Source organism: Globicephala melas, chromosome 3, assembly GCF_963455315.2.
Source record: "Globicephala melas chromosome 3, mGloMel1.2, whole genome shotgun sequence".
Classification (NCBI taxonomy): domain Eukaryota; kingdom Metazoa; phylum Chordata; class Mammalia; order Artiodactyla; family Delphinidae; genus Globicephala; species Globicephala melas.
In genome coordinates, this window is record NC_083316.1 from 155,321,916 (window position 1) to 155,345,039 (window position 23,124).

The 23,124-nt window shown below is 52.6% G+C and overlaps 1 protein-coding gene across 1 annotated transcript in view; it reads left to right on the plus strand.

Annotated features, from left to right (window-relative positions):
* The window catches only part of WNT3A (Wnt family member 3A), a 46,943-nt gene extending 25,832 nt beyond the window's left edge, over positions 1-21,111 (plus strand). Inside the window, exons 3-4 of the mRNA XM_030844708.3 lie at positions 14,563-14,828; positions 20,632-21,111. Coding sequence (XP_030700568.1) covers positions 14,563-14,828; positions 20,632-21,111 — 746 coding nt within the window. The remainder of the gene's footprint in view (positions 1-14,562; positions 14,829-20,631) is intronic.
* Positions 21,112-23,124: the final 2,013 nt, after the last annotated feature.

Sequence of the window (23,124 nt, forward strand, 5' to 3'; positions counted from 1 at the left end):
CAGGCCCCACCTGGAAGCCAGAGAAGGAAATGTGGATTTATTTCTGGGCTCTCTTCTACCCCATTGGTTCACATGTCTGTCCTATGCCCAGGCCACACTGTCTTGACTTCTGTGGCCCTGTAGTAAGTTTGAAAACAGGGAAGTGTGAGTCCTCCAACTATGTTCTGCTTTTCCAAGCTTGTTTCAGCTTCTTGGGGCTCCTTATAAAGGGATTTTAGGATCAGCTCATCAATTTCTGCAAAAAAAAAAAAAAAAAACTTGGTTTTTTAGAGATTGCATTGAATCTGCAGATCACTTAGAGGAATATTGCCATCTTAACAATTTGAAGTCTTCTGATTCATAAACATGGAATGTCTTTCCGTTTATTTAGGTCTTTAACGTCTTTCAATGACATTTTGCAGTTTTCAGCAGACAAATCTTCTATTTATTCCTAAGCATTTTTTTCTCTTTGATGCTATTATAAATGGAACTGTTTTCTTCATCTCATTTTTGCATTGTTCATTGCTAGTGTATAGCAACATGGTTGATTTTCAAATATTGATCTCATACTCTATAACCTTGCTGAAGGTTTATCAATTCTAATAGATGTTTCATGCATTCCTTAGAATTTTCATGTCATTTGCTAATAGAGACAGTTTTCTCCCGTCTGGACACTCTTTATTTATTTATTTTTTTCTTGCTCAGTTGCCCTGGCTGGAGCCTCCAGGAAATGGTGAATAGCAGTGAGCAGAGCAGGTGCCCCTGATTTCTTCCTGATCTTAGAGGAACAGCTTTTGGGGCCCATTCTGTTCTTAAAATTTAAAGATCTAGGCATGAGGATCATCTTTCAGAAAAATAAACAGATAAAAGGGAGAGTTTTGATATAATGTCTCTTGATTCTTTGAATTTTTTCTGAGTTACCTGTGCCAAAAATCTCACAGTGATATATTATCAAAAAGTTTTAAAAATTTTGTCAGCTCATCATTCAATTGGGTCCTCTTTCATTCTGAAACAAGAAATTGGAAACACCTGATTTACACAGAGCTTGGTGTCCCAGTCTTTATAGATGGTACCAGGGCTGGACATGTGCCAGGAAAACTGGGCGTCTCTTCATGGGTCAAGTGGGAGATGGGTGGTCCTAGAAGGGGAGGCGGGAGAAGAAGCAACAATGCCAGTGAGGTTGCCTTGGAATCACCCATGCCGACCTACGCACCCCTAGGGATATGTGAACCTGCCTTGGAGACCCCTGGGGCACAGCATCACCCTCACAGGCCCACAGGCTTCGTCCCTTTTCTGCACGTTCAGACATAGGATCCTGTCATGCTCAGCTCCAAACCCGCAATCTTCCAGCTATGGTCAAACACACAAGCACCTTAGTCAGGACAGCTGTGGAGGCCCTGAGGCCTGCCTCTTGACCCCTGCCCGTACTCCCTTCTGTGTTACCCCCATCGGGGTGCCACATCAGCCATGCTGTCTCCCAGGCGACTTTTCCAACATCGCCATTAGAGATGGACCTTCCCTGCCAGTCCAGAGCTGCCTGCACCTGCCCCTCGCTGGACCCCACAGTCTGAAATGGAGTCAGTCTTTGTGGGCCCCATTTTTGCAATCCTCATCCTCACCAGATCCTTCTTATCTTTAGCTCTCAGCCCACAGGAACTACCTGGGGGGCAGCTCCTGGCCTCCAGAGCAGCTCCTAGTTTCCTGCCTCCAACCTCAACATCACTCTCCCGGGACAAAAGCTGAGCCCTGCAGGGTGATCTCAGGTCTGGTGTGGGGCCTCCTGCCATGCACAGCAGGCACATAGGGCAGTACCAAGGTTTGCTCTGGCACAGAATGGGTGCTTTATAAGGATGTGCTGAGTGAGTGACTGAAGGATGAGCACATATGCCTGAGGGTGCCCACGTGGGTAGGTTTCCCTGGGGAGGGGGACGTCTGAGCTGGATCTTAAAGGGTTTTCTCTCTTTCTTTAAAACATGTATACAGTGCTTTTGGAGCTGTGTGTTAAGCGTTTTACACACAGCAGTAAACTGAATCCTAGCACCCATCTCATGAGCCAGCACTATGGTTACAAGTTAAAGAAACTGAGGCACAAAGAAGGGGCTAGGCCAGGACTCCTAAGAATGTGCCAGCCTGTGGTGGGGGGGGGGTGTCTGTAGGCTCTCTCCAGGTGAGAACAGGCGCTGCAGGTGCCCAGGGCCTGCCCCAAGGAACAGACAAGTCACTAACTTCTGGGCTGGGGGCCCAGGGAGGTCCCCCTCTTCCTCTGCACTCCCTCACTTACTTGAAAGCCTCTCAGGGGGAACCAAGACTCCAGCAGGCCTCTGGGACCCTCGTGTGGCCTTGGTGTCCCAGTCCCTTTGCCCCCATACCCACCCTTCCCATGTCCACTCTCCCCTCTTGTCCTCTCTCCCCCGTGTCCACTCTCCCCCATGTTCTCCCCTTCATGTCCACTCCCACATGTCCCTGCTCCTTCCTCTGCCCTTTGCCCCCTCTGCTCCCCCCTCCCCCGACCTGATCTCTGCCCCTCCCTCCCTCCTCCATTTTCAGCTGGATGAAAGTCATCTCAGCTCCCATACGCCCTCACCACTTGGTCTAATGAGAAAGAGGAAGCCCTCTCTCCCCCATCGCTTGCCACGGGGCTGAGAAATGGCCGGATTCATTGTGGCGCAGAGCTGAATGGCCCAGGAGGAAGGAGCCTGCCAGGTGCCCCAGAGAGAGGCCAGCTCTGGGAGGCCATTGTGGAGGCCCCCGCCTGGCCACCGGGCCACACTCACAGTAATCAATCTGATTGGATTAGGGTCAGGGCGACCCTAATCGTGTCAGAGGTCACTCAGGCTTTGTGGCAAGGTCCGTGGGGTGCTTGACCACCCCTGCTGAGGCGGCCTAGTTGAACAAAGCTTAACACTGTCAGCTGAGCAGAGGGCCCCAGCCCCGTGTGGAGGTGTGCGAGTGTGTGCGTGTGGGGTGAGGATAAGAGGGAAAGAGCGTGTGCTCATGCCTCCTGCTTCCAGCTCACACACACACACAAACCACCATCTGCCTGGCCTGGGGCTGGGGGCTGGGTGGGCCAGGTGGACCCCTGAGAAGCTGCCACCGAGGAACGTGGGGTTGGGAGACAGAGGTGAGCCCGGGCTCGGAAGAAGTACCCTCCACCCTCACTTTCCACAGCAGCAGAACCATGGAACCTGCATTAGCCAGAAAGTATTTGAAGAATTTTGAGTGCATGAAGGCTGGCACACGATTGCAGCTTATCTGTCCCTCCAGGCAGGCCCCTGGACACCTGGAGCGCCTGCTTTCCCTGAGAGCTGCCCGACACCCACTCTTGACCCCCAGTGAGGTGAAGGGGTGGGGAGGCCAAAAGGCAGGGAAGGCAGGTCCCAGACCTCAGCGCCTTAGCAGACACTCCTGGAGGAAGCCCAGCCAGGGCCATGCCCCTAGAGAAGGACAGTGGGTGCAGCCGGTCCAAGGTCCAGGCCAGGGGCTTTGTGGGTGGCACACGACTTTGGGGGGACCTGGGTCTCAGCTGGGTGGGGCATTTGCAACTTACAGAAATGGAAGGGGCCATAAAGAGGTGAGTCATCCACAGTGGGGAGCAGTACCCTTGATGCCTCTCCCACTGGTGTCCCAGCACGTCAGCACGAACAGGTGGGGCATGGTCCCCAGCTTCATCATCAGTGACCTCTAGAAACTGGACCTCAGCCTGTGTCCATCCACTAGTTTAGTGCCCTCGGTAGAGTGCCCTTGGCAGTGGCTTTCCCAGGCACCCCCAAGCCTGGGCTACAGTGGCTTCCCTAAAGAAGAGACTGGGGGAGCCACTCAACCCTGCCTCTGATTCCAGCATATGTGCCTCCAAAACTCCCTTCGGGGGTCTCAGGACCTGGAGGACACAGGGCCTGCACATCTGCATTCCAGGTGGGGCATCCCCATTGGCAGAGGGAGCCTTGCTGCTGGTAGAAGTGGGCTGACTCTCGCTGTGGGGTCTGCACTTGGACCTCACCCATTGGGCAGCTGAGCTGGGGACCCTGGCTGACCCCTCAAAGCACATCATGTCAGAGTCCTGGCTGGTTACCCTAGGGGCAGGGTCTGTGGGTGTCAATCAAGGTCTCCGCAAGTGTGTTCCGGGTGCCTGTTGCCTTCTCTGGCTCCCCAGACAGTGCTCATATCCCCTCGCAACCCTCCGCCCGTGCCCTTGGGGCAAGCACCCATGTCTGCCTGCCTTCTTCCCCATTCTCCTTGGGGGTTGGGCTGGGGAGGATCAGGAGGGGGGACAGCATGGCCTGTCCCCTCCCCAGCAGAGCCCCTTCCCTTGGCCAGGCTCCAGGGGGTGGTCTGTCCACCTCCTTGTGTGTCCCGGCTTGATCTGCGGAGGGCCGGCGTGCAGGCACGGGGCCGGGGCAGGACAGCCAGGACGGCACAAGCCACAGGGCTCAGGAGGGGTCAGAGAGAAGAAGGGGCCCTTGAGGGAACCGGCATCCCTGAATCCAGGTTGCAACCCCTGACCCTCATCGGAAAGTGTTTCGGTTCACGGTGGTTGGGGAGCTCCGACTGTCTCTGCGGCCTCCCCCGTATATCATTAACTCTCCCCAGTTGGGGGTGTGTGTAAAGGGGCCAGGAGAGACCCCGGCGACACCCTACTGCGCCCGGCTCAGAAAACAATATCCCCACGACGACGACAAGATTAAGCACAAGAGAAAAGTGAAAATGCTGCTGGCGATTCACACGCCCTCGGGAGTGCTGTGTTAAAGCGTGTGAATAGCGAGCTCCCCTCGCGCCCCAGGCCCCTGGGCTGCGCATACCTCCCGGTTGCTATGACTGGCTTGCTATGGCCTAATCGCCGACGAGGGGGGAAATTCATATAAAATATCGAGAGCCATTGTGGGCCTAACGCGGCGTGACAGTGGCTCACAAAGCCAGATTCATTAGCCCCAGCAGGTAATCAGGACGCCGGCCGTGCTGGCGGCCGGGCGGTGTCAGGGGCCGCAGCTAGAGCCGGGCGCAAGCTGCATTCCGCTCTCAGGTGGCTCCATCCTTTGTGCAGGACGGGCCAACGGGATTACCAAATGCCATTGCCCATTGCGACACCCCCTCCTGGCCGCCCCGCTAGCTCTGAGACCAAGGAAGGTGGGCTGTGTGGGAAGGGAGCAAACTGCCGGCTAGGGGCTCAGGCCAGTCTCCCATCTCTTCTTCCCTCACGTTGGGGCGTTGGTAGAGGGAAGAGGTGCCAACCTCTGAACGCTCTAAAAGTGCCCTTGAGGCCTTCATGGGCCAGGGAGACAGACACAGAGCATTTGCTGACCTCTCTGCACTTGCACAGGCACTGCAGGACTTGCTTGTCTTTTGGGGGGTGGCCATCCCCGGAATTGCCTCTCTGCATCCTCCCCCTCCTACAGCCTCTCACCTGCCAGGTGTGCAGAGGCCCAGGCCTGGCCCAAGGAGGCTGAGTGGTGCCTGAGAGGGAGCCACAGTTGCTGCCCTTGAGTGTGGGCTAAGGATGCGGCATGAGTGAGGGCACTGAGTTCTCTCTGTGTCCTGCCAGTGATGCTCTGTGGGCAGGTGGGAGCAGAGAGCGGCCCCCACAGAGGCTCCCGTGGAGGCTCAGTGACCACAGGAGCCATTTGCCCTGACCTGGCCTCTCTGTAGTCCTGTCCAGCTGTGAGCACCAGCAGCTGCCACAAAGAACTCTTTACCTGGAACGCCAGGGAAGACTCACAGAGGGCCCCCAGCTGAGTGGGGACGAGCCTGTAGGATGGGGGATTCTCCTCACATACCTGGCGAGAGAGAAGCTTCCCTGCAGGGCAGTAGAGTGGTGGGGCTGGGGTCCAGGACTCCCCACCCTGGGCAGGTGATTGGGGTTGCAGCCATGGTCCTGACCGTGGGGAGGGCGTCTCCATGGAGACAAGGGAGCCTGCCTTAGGGCTGCACCCTCTCTGCTGACCAACCCCAGCACCAAGGCAGGGAGTCTGACCCAAAAGTCAACACTGCCCAGGGGAGTAGTGGAGCCCCAGGTCTCCAGGGGCCACGGGGCAGGCACGCCCAGGAGAGAGAGGGCTGTCCCTCAGGCCAGAACTCAGGCAGGAGGAGGCTTTGACAGGCAGGTCCTACAGTTCCCAAGGAGGAGGTCACACCCCACCCTGCCCCAGGCTGAATCCCCACCCAGCCACCAGATGATAGCAGCCAGGCCCCAGTGACCCAGGGCCTCACTTCACATACGAGCCAGGCCAGAGATGCACAGCCCACTGCAGGAGCCCGGAGCAGGGGGAGTATGTGAGACCCTCCGTGTTAGCCACCTCCACGTCCCTCTAATGGGGGGGGGAGTGTGTCAGAGACACCCTTGCCACGGTAAACTCCTCCCCTCTCCCTGCAGAATCCTGTCCTGGGACCTCCCTCCCAAACACCTCCTGAGTCTGGCCAACTTCCAGAGGAGGGGGCTTAGGAATCTGAGACCATAATGGAGCCTGAGTTCAGCTCAGGGATGCATCAGAATCACCAGAGGACTGCTTACAGATATAGATGCCCCCCACCCAGAACAGTGGGCCTGGGTCCACTGGTAGGTCTGCAGTGACCACTGCTGGGGCACCTGGTTACCTGCAGAGCTTCTCAAAGGGTCCACTGGGTGGACTCAACAGATAGAACACCCAGGAGCTTGATCTCATTGGTCAGTGGTCGAATTTGAACCACAATCCCCTTCCAGGAACTTCCACTGCCAGGGGTCACACTCTATCCTCCGAAAAGTGCGCTCCAGCGCCCCCTCAGGCCAACGGGCTTATCCCAGGAGCCCTTGGCCATCCCCTTCTTCTCATCTGGTATCAGGCCTCCATAGCCTTCCCCTTCCAGGAGAGGACAGATGGGTCTCTCCTCACTCCCTGTGGCTGTGAAGTATGGGGCCCAGCAGGGCAGGTGGGCCCTTCACCTCCTGAAAGCTGCAACTACTGAAACAGCCTGGTGGTCATGGGACCTACGGCTGGGGGGCGTGCAGGAGCCTCTCCTGCGACCCCTGTCTGGGCACAGTACTCACTGTCGGGCAGCCTGGGACCGGGGCTGACCCATTTTGAGCCTTCACACGTCATTGGGACTGAGAGGGCCTGCAGGGTCCATGGGGGTGGCTCAGCAGAGAGGAGCCCTCTCTTTCTGTCTGGACCAGTCCTCTCAGCAGTTATAAAAAGATGCGCAGGGCCCAGGGCAGGGAGGCCTCTGGGCAGTGCTTTCCTATCAATCCCTGATAAAAGGGCCTTCTGGGTAATCTCCCAGAGGGAAAATCAGCTCTGGGACAGAGCCTGCAGCCTTCTTGTCCACTTAGAACACAGTCAGTGCTCAATAAGTAGTTGCCAACCACCAGCTTCATGGTGAAATGTGAAAGGCGAGGCCCTTAAGGTAATTTTTTTGAACTTTCTTCAGCATATTGGACTTTGGAACTGTATCCTTTTTTAATGTTAAAAGTTCCTTTTCTGAAATTATGATAGTCATTTCTTATGTGTCTTATTCTCTCAAAAAAGTAACAACATTTTGCAGTCCTATTTCAGTCCCCAAGTCATTTCTGGTACCTGCCAAGCCTATGAAATCCAAATCTGGAGACAGGATTTGTTAAAATCTCTCTAGTTCTAAAGTTCTGAGACCCAGGGAAGTGAAGTAACTGCCAAAGCCCATCTCACATGTGACACTCAACCCTCGTGCCCAGGGCTGGGCTGGCCTCAGTGATGATGCAGCCCTGCCAGGTGACTCCCCCTGCCCTCCCCCAGACTCCCAGCTCTTGCCATATAGTCCTCCTTCACCTGCCCCAGACTCTACCTCTACCCTTCCATCCATCCACAATTCATCCACCATTCCATCAATCCATCATCCAGCCAACATCCACCCACTATCCTCTGTCCACCACCACACATCCATCCATCCACTCGCCCATCCACCCACTCTCCACCATCTACCCATTCACTCATCCATTCACCCATCCACCATCCATCCATCCCAGGCCTGCCCCAGAGCTCACATTGCCAAGCCTACTGTGTGTCCTTGTTCCCCTTACTCTCTTCATCATAAACTGTAAGCTCCCAAAGGCAGGTGACTCAGCACAGCCCAAAGCAAGGAACCTGACTTGCAATAGCAGGGCCTCCCACTAAAGGAATGCAAGGATTCCTCTGGTTCACCCTCCTTCCCAGTGCAGGGATTCCCTCCACCTAACAGTGGGTCATCCAGTTTATGCTTGATTACCGCAAGAACAGGTAGCTCCTTCAACCTTTCAGAAAGCCTGGGTTGTTAGACATTTCATCAGATAGAGCAGCAATCCACTTTCTTGCAGACTTCTTACCTTGGTTCTTGAGAATGGGCACCCTGCATCTTACTTATTTTATATTCCTAGTGTATGGCTCATTATAGACTCTCAGGTCCTGGAAGGGTGGATGGATGGATGGATGGATGGTAGAAGAATAAATGGATGGATGGGTGGATTGTAGATGGATGGATGGCTAGATGGTAGAAGAATGAAAGGAAGGGTATATCACTGATACTTTGCATGAACTCAATAAATAATTGCTAATGAGACAACTTCAAGTTTCTGGGGAAGATGTTTCTCTCGATGGAAGACGCTTGTCTTACAGAAAGACTTTGTTACAAGATTCCCTTTCTTCTTCCTTTTCCCAAGCCCTAATTGCAGTGTGGGATAAGAGTCCTGGGCTGGAACAGAGCAGGACTGAGATAGCTCAAAACACTCATGCAGGCTCTATCGCAGCAACTTGGTAAATTGACAAAATTGGTCCTTAAGCACCCCCCTCTCATAGCCCGTGTCCCCTCCTCCTCTCTTGACCTGTCATAGCCCATTCAAAAGAAGACATTTTGCTGGTGACAGAGGTATTTCCAGTCTCATCTCCGAGATGCAATTCTCTTCCCACAGGCAGGATGGTTCTCTCTCCCCCTCCCTAGCTGCCTGTGTTGTATAATCTCTGACAAGGCTGCTGTCTGTGGCGAAAAACTTTGCTGTAACTGGGGCAGCTGCTGGGCTTCAGACCCTGATCTGAGTCCTGGTTGTGCCTGCCCCACCCATGACCTTAGGGGAGCCCTGTCCCCCTTCCTCTGTAAACTGAGGCTACTCCAGCCAGTCAGTCATGACCTTCTTGGTTCAAACCCCTGTGGAAATCTGATAAAAGCAATCTATCCAGAAAAACACATGAGTTTTCAGACATGCCCTGGAATTCCAGCTCATGATTTTGGCAGGGTTAAGAACCCCCTAAAGCCTGCCCATGGCTTCCTGGGTTAAAAGCCCCACCACTGTGGGATGTCATCTGGGCATTCAGGGGGTCTTCCTTCTGCACAGTCTCAGGATGTGTTTTAACTTTTTCTTTGGAAATAGTTGTATACTTCCAGAAATACTGCAGGAGTCCAGATCTCTTCCTAGGCCTCCCCAGTGCTGACATCACACAAACCCAGCTAGATCCATCAGAACTAAGATCCATCACTACTAACTAAACTCCAGACTTTACCCAGATTTCACCCAATTTTCCACCAATGTCCCTTATCTGGCCAGGATCCCATCCCAAGTCCCTAAGCCCAGCCCAGCCCTGCCCTTCATGCCCTTGAGACTGGGAGGAGCTTGCTTAGGCCTTTGGGTTTGGTTTGTTTAAAGTTTCCTGATAATTAGATGCAAGTTACGATTCTTTGGTTAGAATGTCTCAAAGGAGGTGGAATGTCCTGGTGGGGGCCTCGTCTTAGGAGGCACGTGGCATCCATCCGTCTTCTGTCCCATTGCTGGTGACCGCAACCCCAATTTCTCTGGTAAGGCGGGGTCTGTCAGATTTCTCCAAGGCAGAGTTTCAGTTTTTCCCTTTGCGATTGATCAGTATCTCGGGGAACTACTTAAAGACCTGTGTCTTCAATTTGAAAAGGGACTTTCTTTGCCAGAATGGACCACCTCAAGTTTTTCTGGCTCGTGGTCTTCGTAAAGGCTTCTTTTCCTCATGAGCAATTTAAAGGCCGGCTCCAGGGTGTCCTTGGCCCTCGGGACTTTATTTGTGAGGAGGCCCTCTCTTCATTTAGCAGAAGAGGAAATTGAGGCTCCCAAAGGACAGAGAAGTGTGCAGGGTCACACAGCTACTTGGTGACAGAGCAGGGCAGGAATGAGTTCTTTTTCTTCCAAGTTCAAGGGGGAACACCCCTCCCAACCCCCCCACACCCTTCCCCTCAAGTGTGTCTGGCAGCCCTGGACTGTTTACCTGAGCTCGATAAGCAGAGATCTCCGAGCCCTGTTCGGGGCAGAGCAAAGCCCTAGGCCTGCTTTCTCTCCCCTTATCTCAGAAGCTGGAGAAGGGGAGGTAAGGAGGGGCTAGAGGAGGGGGCAGAGCAGAGGCAGAGACAGAGGCAGGATCCTCCTATAGGAGTTAGCCCTGGGCCCTCAGGGGGCAGAGTCAAAGGGAGTTGGGGGAGCATATTCAAGGCTTGGAGAATCTGAGCCTTGAGAAGGGCCACCAGAGAGGATGCAGTGGAGGAGGCGCCCGGTTGTGTGCAGTGGGTTCCAGGAATGCCCAGGACATACTGGCTCTACCCTGCCCTGGGAGGGGTGGTAAGGAACCCCTAGGCCACCAGCTCACAGCCCCTAACCCAGGGTCATTGCCTGGGCAGGAGGGCAGATACCACACCAGGGTCCTGGAAGGGTGAGAATCAGGATCTGAGCCCACCCTCTAAGGAGGTGGAGGTGGAGGACAACCTGAGTCCTTGAGAAGACAAAATAAGGGCAGGGGCTCTTCTGAATGGAGGGACCAGAAGGAAAGGGGTCTGTGTCCATGCAGTTGTTTATTCATGGTGCTTTGAGTCAGCAGAAGGTGGCTCTAGGCTGGCCTGTAACTAATCAGTTGTATTATAAAAGAAAAACGGGGCAGGGGCTTCAAGTGTCTTGAGGAGACAGCTGCCTGGCTGACATTTGGGAAAGGGAGCAGTGAGGGGAGCTGTCTTGAATTCATTCAAGGACAAGCTGAGTAGAGAGGGGCAGAGAGCTAGGTCCCATGGGGTAGTCCTGCCCAGGTGGGCTCAGACCCTCCTGGACTCCCTGCCCCAGCCCAGGGCCCGTGCCCTCTCCTCTGACCAGGCTCTCACTCCCCAACAACCATCTGTGGGATGGGCTGGGACTCCAGGTTAGAAACAAAAGGTGAACAGGACACAGCCCCCAGCTCAGGGAGCTTTCAGGCAGAATGGATGTAAGAGCATGCTCCTGAAGCACCTGGGGAGCCTGAGGGCTCCAGGGCCAGGCGTGGACCGAACCCAGACTGCAGGGTCAGGACCCTGGCCTGTGCCTCAAAGAGCAGGGATGGGGACATGACAGATGCACATGAGCAGAGAAGCAGTTGGAAAGAACCCAAGGGAAGGACGAGGGCTGAGTGTGGCTGGAGGCCAGGGAGTGGTGGACAAGGCTGAGAGGGCAGGAGGTGGGGCAGAGTCAGCCTGTGTGTGAGCCAAGCAAGGACACAGTGGCAAGAACTGGAGAAGGGCTGGGCAGAGCCAGATGGGCACTGGACAAAACGCTCCTCCTACAGTATGTGTGAGTATGTGTATGGGCATGTGCGTGCATACCTGTGTAAGAGTGTGTGCCTACGTGTGTGTCTGTGTGTCTGTGGATGTGTGTGCATATATATATTGGCGAGAGAGTGAGAGAGTGTGTGTATGTGTGTGTGTGTGTTACATGTGTGTGGATGGGTGGGGGAAGCTGGAAGCTGGAGGTGCCTGTCCCAACTAGGAACCTCTTCTGGTGCACCTGGGAGATACTGCGGGCTGGACTCATGGTGAAGGGCCAGGAGAGGCAGGATGGGTCAGGGCCATTTCGGGAGGCCAGAGCAGCCTTCAGACTTGGGCAGTCCCCAAGCAAGCTGTCAGTGGGAGGCTGACAGAGAAGAAATGGGGAGTCCCTTTCTGGGTTTGTGGCTGGGTGCTTACCACCTGGGAGTTTCCAGAAAGCAGCAAGAGTCCAGGCCTGCTCTGGGCAAAACATGGAGAGTACACAGGTTGGCCGGGGCCTGCAGAGGACCATCCAGAACTGTTGGCAAATCCACAGGAAGAGTCACCAAAAGCAGGGTGGGGCCTGACAGCTATCGGGAGGCTCGTGCAGAGCGCACTTCCTCAGACACATCTCACACTGTGTGTCCTTGGTATAGGAGTGAATGTGCTCTTTTCAGTGGCAGGTGTGTGTGGATGTGTATGAAGATGTGTGGATGAGTGTGTGCACATTGCTGGCTGGAGCTCTATCTTACCATTTTCCTGCCCCTGCCACCTGAGCTTTGGGACACACATGCTCAGATGCAAACCTGGGAGCAGGCGAGACCATGCAGCTGGAGGAAGTGTGGGGAGCAACCCAAAACTTCTACTCATTCCCCAGGGTGAAACCCACCTGCCTCCAGGGCACTGATGTGGGGTGAGGAGACAGCAGCCCCCTTTGATAACTCTTCTGTAGCCATGTGGAGCCCTAGCAGTGTCCAGGCCTGCAGTGGGGCGTCTGCCCACGAGGAGCTCAGGGACACAGCAGGGCACACACCCCTTGTCTGGCACAGAAGGTCCTAGTTGGTCCTGTTCCTACATCTCTCCTGCTCACTCCACTGCCCATAGCATTTTTTTTAACCTAGGATTTTAAAATTCCTGCTAATCAGCAGGTAAGCTCCACGAGGTCATCTTGCTCCCTGACGTTTCTCCAGCAGGGCTTGGCAAACAGCAGCTACTCCCACACACACATGTGGAATGGCGAGTCCAGGAGTGAGTCCTACCAGCTCACACGGGACCCAGGGCACCCCCAGGCCCTTGTCCTCCACCTGGAGTGGATCGTGGCTTGGTGCCCTTGAAGAAATGTTTACACACACTCAGGAGGCATGATGCATTCATTCATCCCGTCTGGGGAAGCCTGGCTGGAAGTCCAGCCTCTGCAAATTCCAGGCTGTCCCCCACATGCCCTGTACTTCCCTCTGGTCCTGCCAGCCCAACCCCTCCCCACCTGAGGCCCTGCCCTTGTGGGCCTCCTCATGCAGAATACCCCTGCCCCCTGCTTTTCCTCTGTCGATTTCCTGCCTGTCCTTTGAGACCAGCTCCTTTAGGCTTCTGTCTACCAGGCTCAGGCTAGGTCTCCCACACCCAGCGACCCCCTGCAGCTGGCCTCGCCAAGGCAGGCCTCCCTTGACTCCCTCACATGCCTGTCTCACCCAGTTCGGCCCCACCGGCTTTTCCTTCCCAAGCTCCAGCCATCACCCACTGGCATTCTGAAAACCGATGCCACATCCCCTGACTCATTTTCTCCATGTGTAGAAAGAGAAGGCTGCATGCAGGCGGCAGCTCCAATACCAGGTCAGAGACAGCCTGGATGAGGCTCCTGGCAGGCATTCAGTTCCAGACCCAAGCGCGTGGGGCCAGCAGGAGGCGAGGTGCCAATGGAGGCACTGACCTTTGGAAGGTTCCAGAAGAGGCAGCCCTTCGGCTGGGCCTCTCAGTACCTGGTGTCCGGAGTGGAAGAGGGGAAGGGTGTGCAGGCAGAAAAAGAGGCACAAGTGGGCAGCATGTGGACCAGGAGCCATGCCCTGGGCAGGGCTGTGGGAAGCTTCCAACCAGGACATCTGGGCACGGGGGCTCCACCAAGGGTTGGTGGGACACTAGAAGGACCCTTTTTTGTATGCCTTTTAATCAATCCGCATGATTGCTTTGAGATTCATCCATGCTCTCTTTCCTGGTATGCTAAATAGAATTCCATTTCATGGATGTGCCACAATTTTTAATTGAAATATAATTGACATACAACATTATATTAGTTTAGGTGTACAGCATAATGATTCAATGTTTGTATATATTGTGAAACGATCACAACAACAAGTTTAGTTTAACATCTATTACCCCACACAGTTACAAGATTTTTTCTTATGATGAGAACTTTTAAGATCTACGCTCTTAACTTTCTAATATACAATATTATTAACTCTAGTCACCATCTGTACATCACATACCCACGACTTATTTATTTTATGCCACAATTTTTCATCCATTCACCTGTTGATGGACATTTTGGAGCTGCCAGTTTGGGGCTATTACAAATAACGCTGCAGTGACATTTGCTTCCTGGTCTTTGCAGGGACACAGGTTTCCTCCAGGGTAAATACCTCAGAGGTGAATGACCAGGTCATAGGGTAGGTGTATGTTTTCAACAAGCTGCCAAACCCATTTCCAAGGGGCAGCACCAGTTTCCTTCCAGCCAGCAGTGTACAGCGTTCTGATTTCTCCACATCCTCACCAGCACTGGTTATGATCTGACTTTCTGATTTCAGCCGTCATTGCTGTTCTCCATGACAAGTTATGTCCAGCATCTTGCCTTGGGCTCCTTAGCCCTCCGTATACTTTCTTTGGGGAAGCTCTCCCTCCTCCTTGGGTCCTCCCTCGGGGACGCGCGCTCCTGTCCCACCGCAGCCCTGCCTCCCCGACTCCCATTACTGTACCGCGGTTACCGTGCTGCGAGTCTAGCACCCCACGCCCACTGTGAGTACCCAGGACCCAGCCCGGGAAGAGGCAGCCACGCCCCCACGCCAGTCCCACCACCTCAGCCCTGCCGGGTCCTGCCAACCACGTCGCCTCTTTCCGCAGCCACCCGGGAGTCCGCCTTTGTGCACGCCATCGCTTCCGCCGGCGTAGCCTTCGCTGTGACACGCTCGTGCGCCGAGGGCTCCGCTGCCATCTGCGGCTGCAGCAGCCGCCACCAGGGCTCGCCCGGTGAGGGCTGGAAGTGGGGCGGCTGCAGTGAGGACATCGAGTTCGGAGGGATGGTGTCTCGGGAGTTCGCAGACGCGCGGGAGAACCGACCAGACGCTCGCTCCGCCATGAACCGCCACAACAACGAGGCTGGGCGCCAGGTACGTCCGCGGCCCCCGCCCCCATCCTGGGTTGTGAACCCGAGAGCCCTGAGACCACACCCCTGAGGGTCCCTGGGAAATAGCAGGGTATGTGCCCTGGTCCCTTGAGGAGTGTGGCACGGTGTAGGCAGGGTGGTGGGCTGTGGGAGGGATGTATATGGTGGCCAGGCTGGGGGTCTGCTCACCTCCTGCCCAGCGGTGTCTGAAACACAGGGCTGTCCAGTTGCTCCACGAGGTCTAGGGCATTCCCACAGTATGGCAGGTCCACCTGTGCAGCTGGGGTCACAAGGAAGGAGGGATGGGAGAAAGGCCCGCCCTGCAGGAGCTCCTGCACATCCAGGGAGGGAGACAGCCAGGCTGCTACACCACAGTGTGGTAAGTTCTACGATGAAGAAATGCACACACACAAGGTGATCTGGACATAGTGGAGAGGTCAGACCCAGGCTGGATTCTCAAAAAAGACTTCTCGCAGAGGTGGTGAGTGGAGACAAGCAGAATAATTGGCAGTTATCTAGGTGAAGGGAAACCAGGAGAGCCTCTGGGTAGCTCAGAGGTGAAAGAATGCATGTGAGTTAGTGCAGGTAGAATATGGAGAACAGAGGAAGAAAAAGATTTGGGGGATGGAAAGGCTGGCAGAGACCAAGCTGTACAGGGCTTTGTGAGCCCTTCTGAAAAGGGGGCTTAGTGAACTTAGTCAGAGGTTCAGTGGGGCACTGCTGATAGGAAGTGATATGTGTAGGGACTGAAAAGTGTTCAGCAGAGTTGGCCCTGGCCTTGGCCAGTGGAACCAGGGCACTGCAGAGAGCTGAAGAGTGAACACTTAACTTCTAGCAACAGGGAACTAGGTGACTCACATTAATCTTCCGGCTAAAGACAGGTACAAATGTAGGATGAAATGTAAAAAGTACCCTTTAAAAGTATAGAATACTCACCTGTATAAGTTACCTGATTTATCACAGGGAAGATAGTGCAGCAGAGGGGGAAGTGGTCTTTTCCATAAACGGTGCTCAGTCAATTGGATAACAATGTGGAAAAAAATTAATCTTGACCCCTACCTCACATCATATAAAAAATCAATCTCCCATTTCCAAATGGGAAAGATAAAACAAAGAATGTTTAGAAGAAAACATAGAAAAACATCTCTGTGACCTCGGAGTAGGCAAAGATTTCCTAAACAGGCCAAAGAAGCACTCACAATGAAAGAAAAATGTAATAATGTGGACTATATTAAAATTTATAAAAAGGCACCACCATGAAACTGAAAAGGCAATCCACACAGAAGTAGATGTTCACAATATATACACACAAGTATATGAAAGTTATAGTATAAAAAGGACAAAAAGACTGATAACCCAATAGAAAAGTTGGCTGAAAAATGGAAAGCCACTTCACAGAAGAAAATCTAGAAATGTCCAATAAATATGTGAAAAGGTGATCAATATCATTAGTCATCAAGGAGATGCTGTTAGAATATATGCCCTGGAGAGGGGAGAGTGTAACAACCGGAACAGAGCATGGTGGGAGTTCCTGAGGAGCTGGTGTTCTGAGGCTGGTAATTTATGAAATTTTGTCATATTCCATGCTTATGATATATAAACTTTTGCATGTATATTACACTTCCATAAAATAATTGTTAAGTGTCAAATAACTAACCATATACTGAGGAATTAGCAGTCCAAAGTCCAGGAGAAGACAAGACTCTGAACCTGGTGCCTGGGGCAGCTTTTGTCCAGGGATCATTTGCTGGTCTGGGAAAAAAGTGCGTATGCTGAGCTGCATTTTCAGCAGCCTCACAGAGCTAAAAGGGGCCCACCAAAGGTGCTATGTCTAGGAAAAAACTCCTCGGTTTAGGCTGGGATCCCGAGGAGTAAAGGAAGATCAGAAGTAGGCAAGCCCTTATGCACATGTACAGGCTAGTAAAATCTCTAGACTGAATGGATTAAGGTAATCCCAAATTGCTGGTATCCCCATGTACCTGGAGAAGGCAGATAAATCCTCTTTGGAGGATGATAACCTTATGCTAGGCTGAAATTTTTTTCTACAAACAGCTTTTCAAACACAATGTTCCACACATAATCAAAGATAACCTGTTAAATGAGTGATAATCAGCAAAACAAAACAAAACAACAACAACCAAAAAAAAACAGAAACAAGACTCAAATACTGGAATTATTAGACATAGATTATGAGAAAAAATATGCTTACTTATGTTCACAAAGCTAAAATGTAAGATCTGGGAAAGAATCCCATAGAAATTGTAGACCTGAAGAATGACTGTGAGTTTCCAGTTAAAGATGACAAACAAAATACAAATATTTTCCTCTGCATTCTCCTAGAACTCCACTAAAAGGACAATGAATTAATTTTAAGATACATAAATAGACTATTGAGAACATGGAAAACAGAAAAGGTGACAATGGCAACAAAATTTTGAAAGCAAAAAGCAGATAGATGAACACTCAATATCTTAGTACACTCGAGAAAGCTGAATCTTAAGCCAGTAGAGAACTCTGAGAACCAACCAAGGAAGTTCTAGTATCAGATATCTTGAGAAGTAGAGATAGATATGGGGCTGGAAACAGAAAGACTGGTCATTTGCTGGTCTGGGGAAAAAGTCTGTATGCTTAGCTGCATTTTCATTTTAAAGTCTATTTTAAAAGCATTTTTTAATGTACCAGCTCTTCTATCCAACCTCTTGCATCCAGACAGCACCCCTCCATCACCACGGCCGAAGTCTGGAGGCTTATTCCCTAAAAAGGGTAGAGCAGAAGGCGTCTGGACTGCTGAGGGTGAGGCTGCCCAAGTGAAAGTAGTCTGTCTACATACACCTTTGTCTTCCTAATGTCCTAGTGCCACAGTGAAGCTCGATTATGCTCTAGGCAGGAAAATGGAAGATCCTCCCCTGAGAATCAGGCCATCCCAAGAGAAGAAACTTGAAGCTATTGAGGTGGGGGTTCCCCCAAAAGCAACGTGGCCAGATCACTCTACAGTGAGGGCCCAAGTAGATGAGTCCCTCCCATGTACAGGAGGTTCCGACAAGATTTTTAGCGCCCCACTTTCAAATATGAGCAGGCAGCCAAGGATCACTGAACATCTGAGGAAGGCCTCCAGCAACCACAAAGGTAAAGACCAAAATAAAGAAAAAAGAAACCCAAACTTATGGGAAAGAGACATTATAAAGGGATGAAAACTTCAAAAAACCATCAGTATCCCCAGAGAGATAAAACACTGAATCCATAAAATTGGAACAGGATGTTAATTTAAAAGAACATTCAGGGGAAAAAAGAAGCTCTTAGAAATTAAAAATAGAACAGCAAAAACAAAACTCTCAGCAAAAATGTTGGAAGATAGTTGAGACACGCTTCCCACAAAGTAGAGAAAAAAAGACAAGGAGATGGAAAATAGGAAAGAATAGAAAATATGGAGGATCTGTCCAAGAAAGACAATGATGAACATGAAGATGAGGAATTTGGTAAAGAAATAAGACAAGAAGGTTCCCAGGGCTGAAGAGCAGCAGTTCAGACAAAACAGGCCCCGTAAGTGATTAACACAAGAAAGGGGAAGACCCACATCAAAATTTGCTGTGAAATCCACAGCCTGTGACACAGAAAAGCCTTCCAAGCTTCCCAGAAAACGCTTTGGTTTCATGCAAAGGATCAGGAATCAAAATGTCATCAGAGTTTCTAAGAACAACAGTGAAATCTAGAATAAAATAGAGTAATGCTTTCAGAATCCTGAGAGGGGGAAATATTTTAAGCCAAGACTTTTATACCCAGCTAAATCATCATTTCAACTTTAAGTAGAAAAGATTTGTTTTCAGACATGCACATTTCACAAAATTTACCAGAAGCCGTTTGAAAAAGATGTCTCCAAGAAGATGAAATCCATAGATCAGCTGGTGTGTTTGAAAGTCTTGAAGAGAATATTTAGACAACGAAAGGAGTTAGTGAGACTGAACCTGTGATGAGTACATTAAAATCAGCAACAACATGGGGTTTCCCTGGTGGCGCAGTGGTTGGGAGTCCGCCTGGCAATGCAGGGGACACGGGTTCGTGCCCCAGTCCGGGAGGATCCCACGTGCTGCGGAGCGGCTGCGCCCGTGGGCCATGGCCGCTGGGCCTGCGCGTCCGGAGCCTGTGCTCCGCAATGGGAGAGGCCACAACAGTGAGAGGCCCGCGTACTGCAAAAACAAAACAAAACAAACAAACAAACAAACAAACAAAAAACAGCAACAACAAAACGTTTTGTAGAAAAGGAAGGGTTATCATGGCACGTGGCTCAACTAAGTATGACATTTACCACAGCCCCAATACTGTCAGCACTAAATTTTGATCTAACTGGAATTATGCTATAGATTTTAGTGTAGGAAGGGGGCTGGGAAAAGTGTGCATCAGAGTTGTGGAGTGAGGTCCCATGGGACCTCCATGGTGAGAGGTCCATAGACAATGCCAAACACTGAAGAATCAAGAAGTAGCAAGACAAGCATCTTATCAGAGGTGTAGAGGTACAAGGTGCTGCCTCAAGTGGTCAGGAAAGTGCTGTGAATGAGAGTGTGGGGTCAGAACTCCTGTTTTTCTTAATAGGTCTTAGGAACTCTTGGACTTTTCAAAGTATGTGCATATATAACTTTGATCAAAAGTAGAACTAAAACAAGAGACTGAGGAGGCAGAGATGGGAAGTGGCAGCTCCTCTCTGGAAAAGCTTGGTCACAAAAGAGAAGAGAATGGAGATTAGACAGAACTGGACTGTGGTGGGAGAATGTAATTTACAGATACTCCTAAAAGAGTGCCAGTATGAGAGGGAAGGGTTGAAGAAAGAGCAGGCAGAGGGGGACAGGGTAGAGGCAGCATCTGGACACAGAGCCCACATGAAGCCTTAGATTTATCAATTTCTAGTAGCCACATTTTAAAAGGAAACAGGTAAAATTTGCTTTAATAATGAATTTTATTTAACCCAATATAGCCAACATGTTATTGCAATAATGCAATCAATATTAAAATTTTGAATGAGATATTTTACATCCTCTTCTTTTACGAAGTCTGGGGACTTAGTATGACCCAGCATGTGGTTTGCACTTAACAGCACTTCTCAATTTGGACCACCAGCCGCATCTCAGGACCTCACATGTGGCCAGTGCCCATCATAGTGGCCAGTTCAGCCTTAGTTCTGATTATGCCACAGGACCTTTCACCCCCAGCCCCACTCCTTCCCCCAAAGAGAGAAGGGAAGACAACCTGACGTTGGGATGCCCACAGGAGAAACACACACAATCCTCAGCAACTCCCCTACAATCTGATAAAACCAGCTTCCTGGGCCCTGAAGGTACCCTGCTCCAGCCACTACCATTATCCGTGCTCAGGTCAGCCCCTAGCCTTGCCACCCATCCCATGTACATCTCCTGTAGACGGAGGTCTTGGGTTTCCCCAGTCAGAATGAACGACTTCCCTCCTACACCCCGGCACTTACATATCACATGTTACAGCCCCTTCTTTCCTACACTCAACATAGATGGCCTAGAAGTAGACCCAGCCCAGGAGGGGGTCTCCCAGGCCCTGCCCTCCAGGGATCTTGGGTCTACCAGGGGAGCCACATGGCACAAGAACCTGTAGCACCACACGGAAGGGTGGTGCTGGGAGAGGGCACCTGCTCCACCCGGGAGTCCCGGAGCTTTATGGAGCAGGTGGGGGGACTGGGTTTGCCAGGTGAGCGGAGGGGGACTACAGACAAGGAGTACAGCCACCCTACGTGGGAGGTGGGGAGACTGAGGGCCTGCCCTGACGCCCCCGCTCGCACGCTCCTGCAGGCCATCGCCAGCCACATGCACCTCAAGTGCAAGTGCCATGGGCTCTCGGGCAGCTGTGAGGTGAAGACCTGCTGGTGGTCGCAGCCCGACTTCCGTGCCATTGGTGACTTCCTCAAGGACAAGTATGACAGCGCCTCGGAGATGGTGGTGGAGAAGCACCGCGAGTCGCGCGGCTGGGTGGAGACCCTGCGGCCACGCTACACCTACTTCAAGGTGCCCACAGAACGCGACCTGGTCTACTACGAGGCCTCGCCCAACTTCTGTGAGCCCAACCCCGAGACGGGATCCTTCGGCACGCGCGACCGCACCTGCAACGTGAGCTCGCACGGCATAGATGGCTGCGACCTGCTGTGCTGCGGTCGCGGCCACAACGCGCGCACCGAGCGGCGCAGGGAGAAGTGCCACTGCGTTTTCCACTGGTGCTGCTACGTGAGCTGCCAGGAGTGCGCGCGCATCTACGACGTGCACACCTGCAAGTAGTGGGCGCCGCACCGGGCTGGGGGTCCTCCAGGTGGCGGCGGGGGGACTCCTCCATGGATGGGGCGGGGCTCTGGGATGGAGCTCCTGGAGGGTGGCGGGGTCCTCCGTGGTAGGGCAGGGGTGAGGCTCATGAGTGGGATGGAGTTCTTCCCGACAGGTGTGGGGCCCTTCCTGGGGCGAAACTCCAGGGATGGGGCTCCTGGAGGGTGGCGGGGTCCTCTCTGAGGGCGGGGCTGCAGGGGTGGGGATTTAGCCTGCCATTACCTTCCTCCCAAGACCACATGATTCCCTCCACCTGACCTCGTCGTGTAGAGCAGTATCTCCTGGCAGAATGAGCTGTGGAGAACCTGTGGGGGGCATCTTGTCCCCTTACCCTTCCCACTAAGGTATGAGGCCCATCCTACAACGATTCAGGTGCCTGGAGGCCTGTGGCACTCCTTCCTCAGTCTGATACCTGCCAACGCTCTCAACCAGGAACCCTATCAGGGAGAGCCTTTGCTGTGCAGAACCGCAAGAACCACCTGGGCTTGGGTGAAGGAGACAGGGCCTGACGGCAGTAGGCTGAGAAAGGGCCTGGAACACGAGGCCTGGCTCTGTCCTGGCTGCCCTGTGCTGGGCATCAGACACCCAGGCCCCGGCAAGGTGCCAATCAGCCTGGTCTGCTGTGCCTTCTACTTTGCAGCTGACAGAAACTCCTGCGCCTGGCTCTCCCTCCTCCCTGTCTTCACATTCCCACTTGCACCCCATCGCATCCACAGAAGAGGAGCAAAACCTGCTGTTCCAGTCTTGCTGTTGCCTCCTTCATGGCCTAGCACCTCTCTCCACCTCCCTCATTCACAGCCCCTTGCAAGCAGAAGGCAAGAAGGGAGCCACTGGCCTGTACTGCTGTCCAGGTCGTACTCAGCTCCATACCCTGCCTTGGAGGCTCACTTTGGGTTGGGTTGTTTGGGAGATTGGGAGTCGGGAGGTGATCCCACACTGGTGCTGCAGACAAAGGACCCAAAGACCCCAGAGGACTGGTCTCCTTCCCAGCCCCTCATAGCCAGGACGGACCCCCAGGTCCTGCTGCTGTGGCTATGGTACATCAGACCTACCCGCCACTGGCCACTGTTGTGGAGCCTCTGGTTGGCCGCTTGACTTGGCTCTGCTCACGTCTGACTCATCCATCCTGTCTGGGAATGAGCGAGACTGATGGACCTCTCAACCAATGCCCACAGGGGCTTCCTGCCAGGTGCTGCCATGCCAAGACCTCTCCTCCTCAGCCTCTGCCACTGTGAAATGTTGCCCAGCCCCCTGTCCCCGAGGCCCTACCCTCCAGGCAGGGGGAAGAGACAGTTGGGGCGGGGGGTGGGGAGGACAAGCTGCACGGCTCGCTAGGGATACGACCTTCCTCTGCCTTGAATTTTGCATTTTTGGTTTTAATTTTATTTCCAATGCTGCTATATCCACCATACATAGGAACTAGACAAACAGATGTGTTATTGTTGTTTTCTTTTTCTTTCTATGAAAGAAATTATTTTAGTCATAGCTTGTGAGTTTCAAACTATGGGGAAAGTAAAAACAAACAAAGAAAAACGAAAAGAAGAAACAACCAAACAAACCTGTGGATTGTGCTGGATTTTTGGTGGTGGGTCAGCAAGGCATGGGGCCTGGATTGGTTGTGACCCTCTGGAAGGGGCCACGATGGGAGGTGGGGTGGGCATGCTTAGCTCAGAGACTCCTGGGGCCTCTGCAATAGCCTCCAGAGCCAGAATTCCAGGGGAAGGAAGAAGGATGGCCACTCCAAAGAAAGGAGGAAGCAGCCAGTGGTCTTGAAGTCTGGGGCGGGGTAGACTAGAGACCAGGGCAGAAGACCCCAGTGGAAGTGCAGAGAAAGGGAAAAGGGGATGTACAGTGCAGTGAGCAGGGGACCATGGCAGCCCCAGGGGGGAGACCCCATGCAAGTCAGTGGTGCAGCAGGACATCCACCAAGTCAGCTGAAAGCCACTTCCCCAGACATCCACAACATGCTTC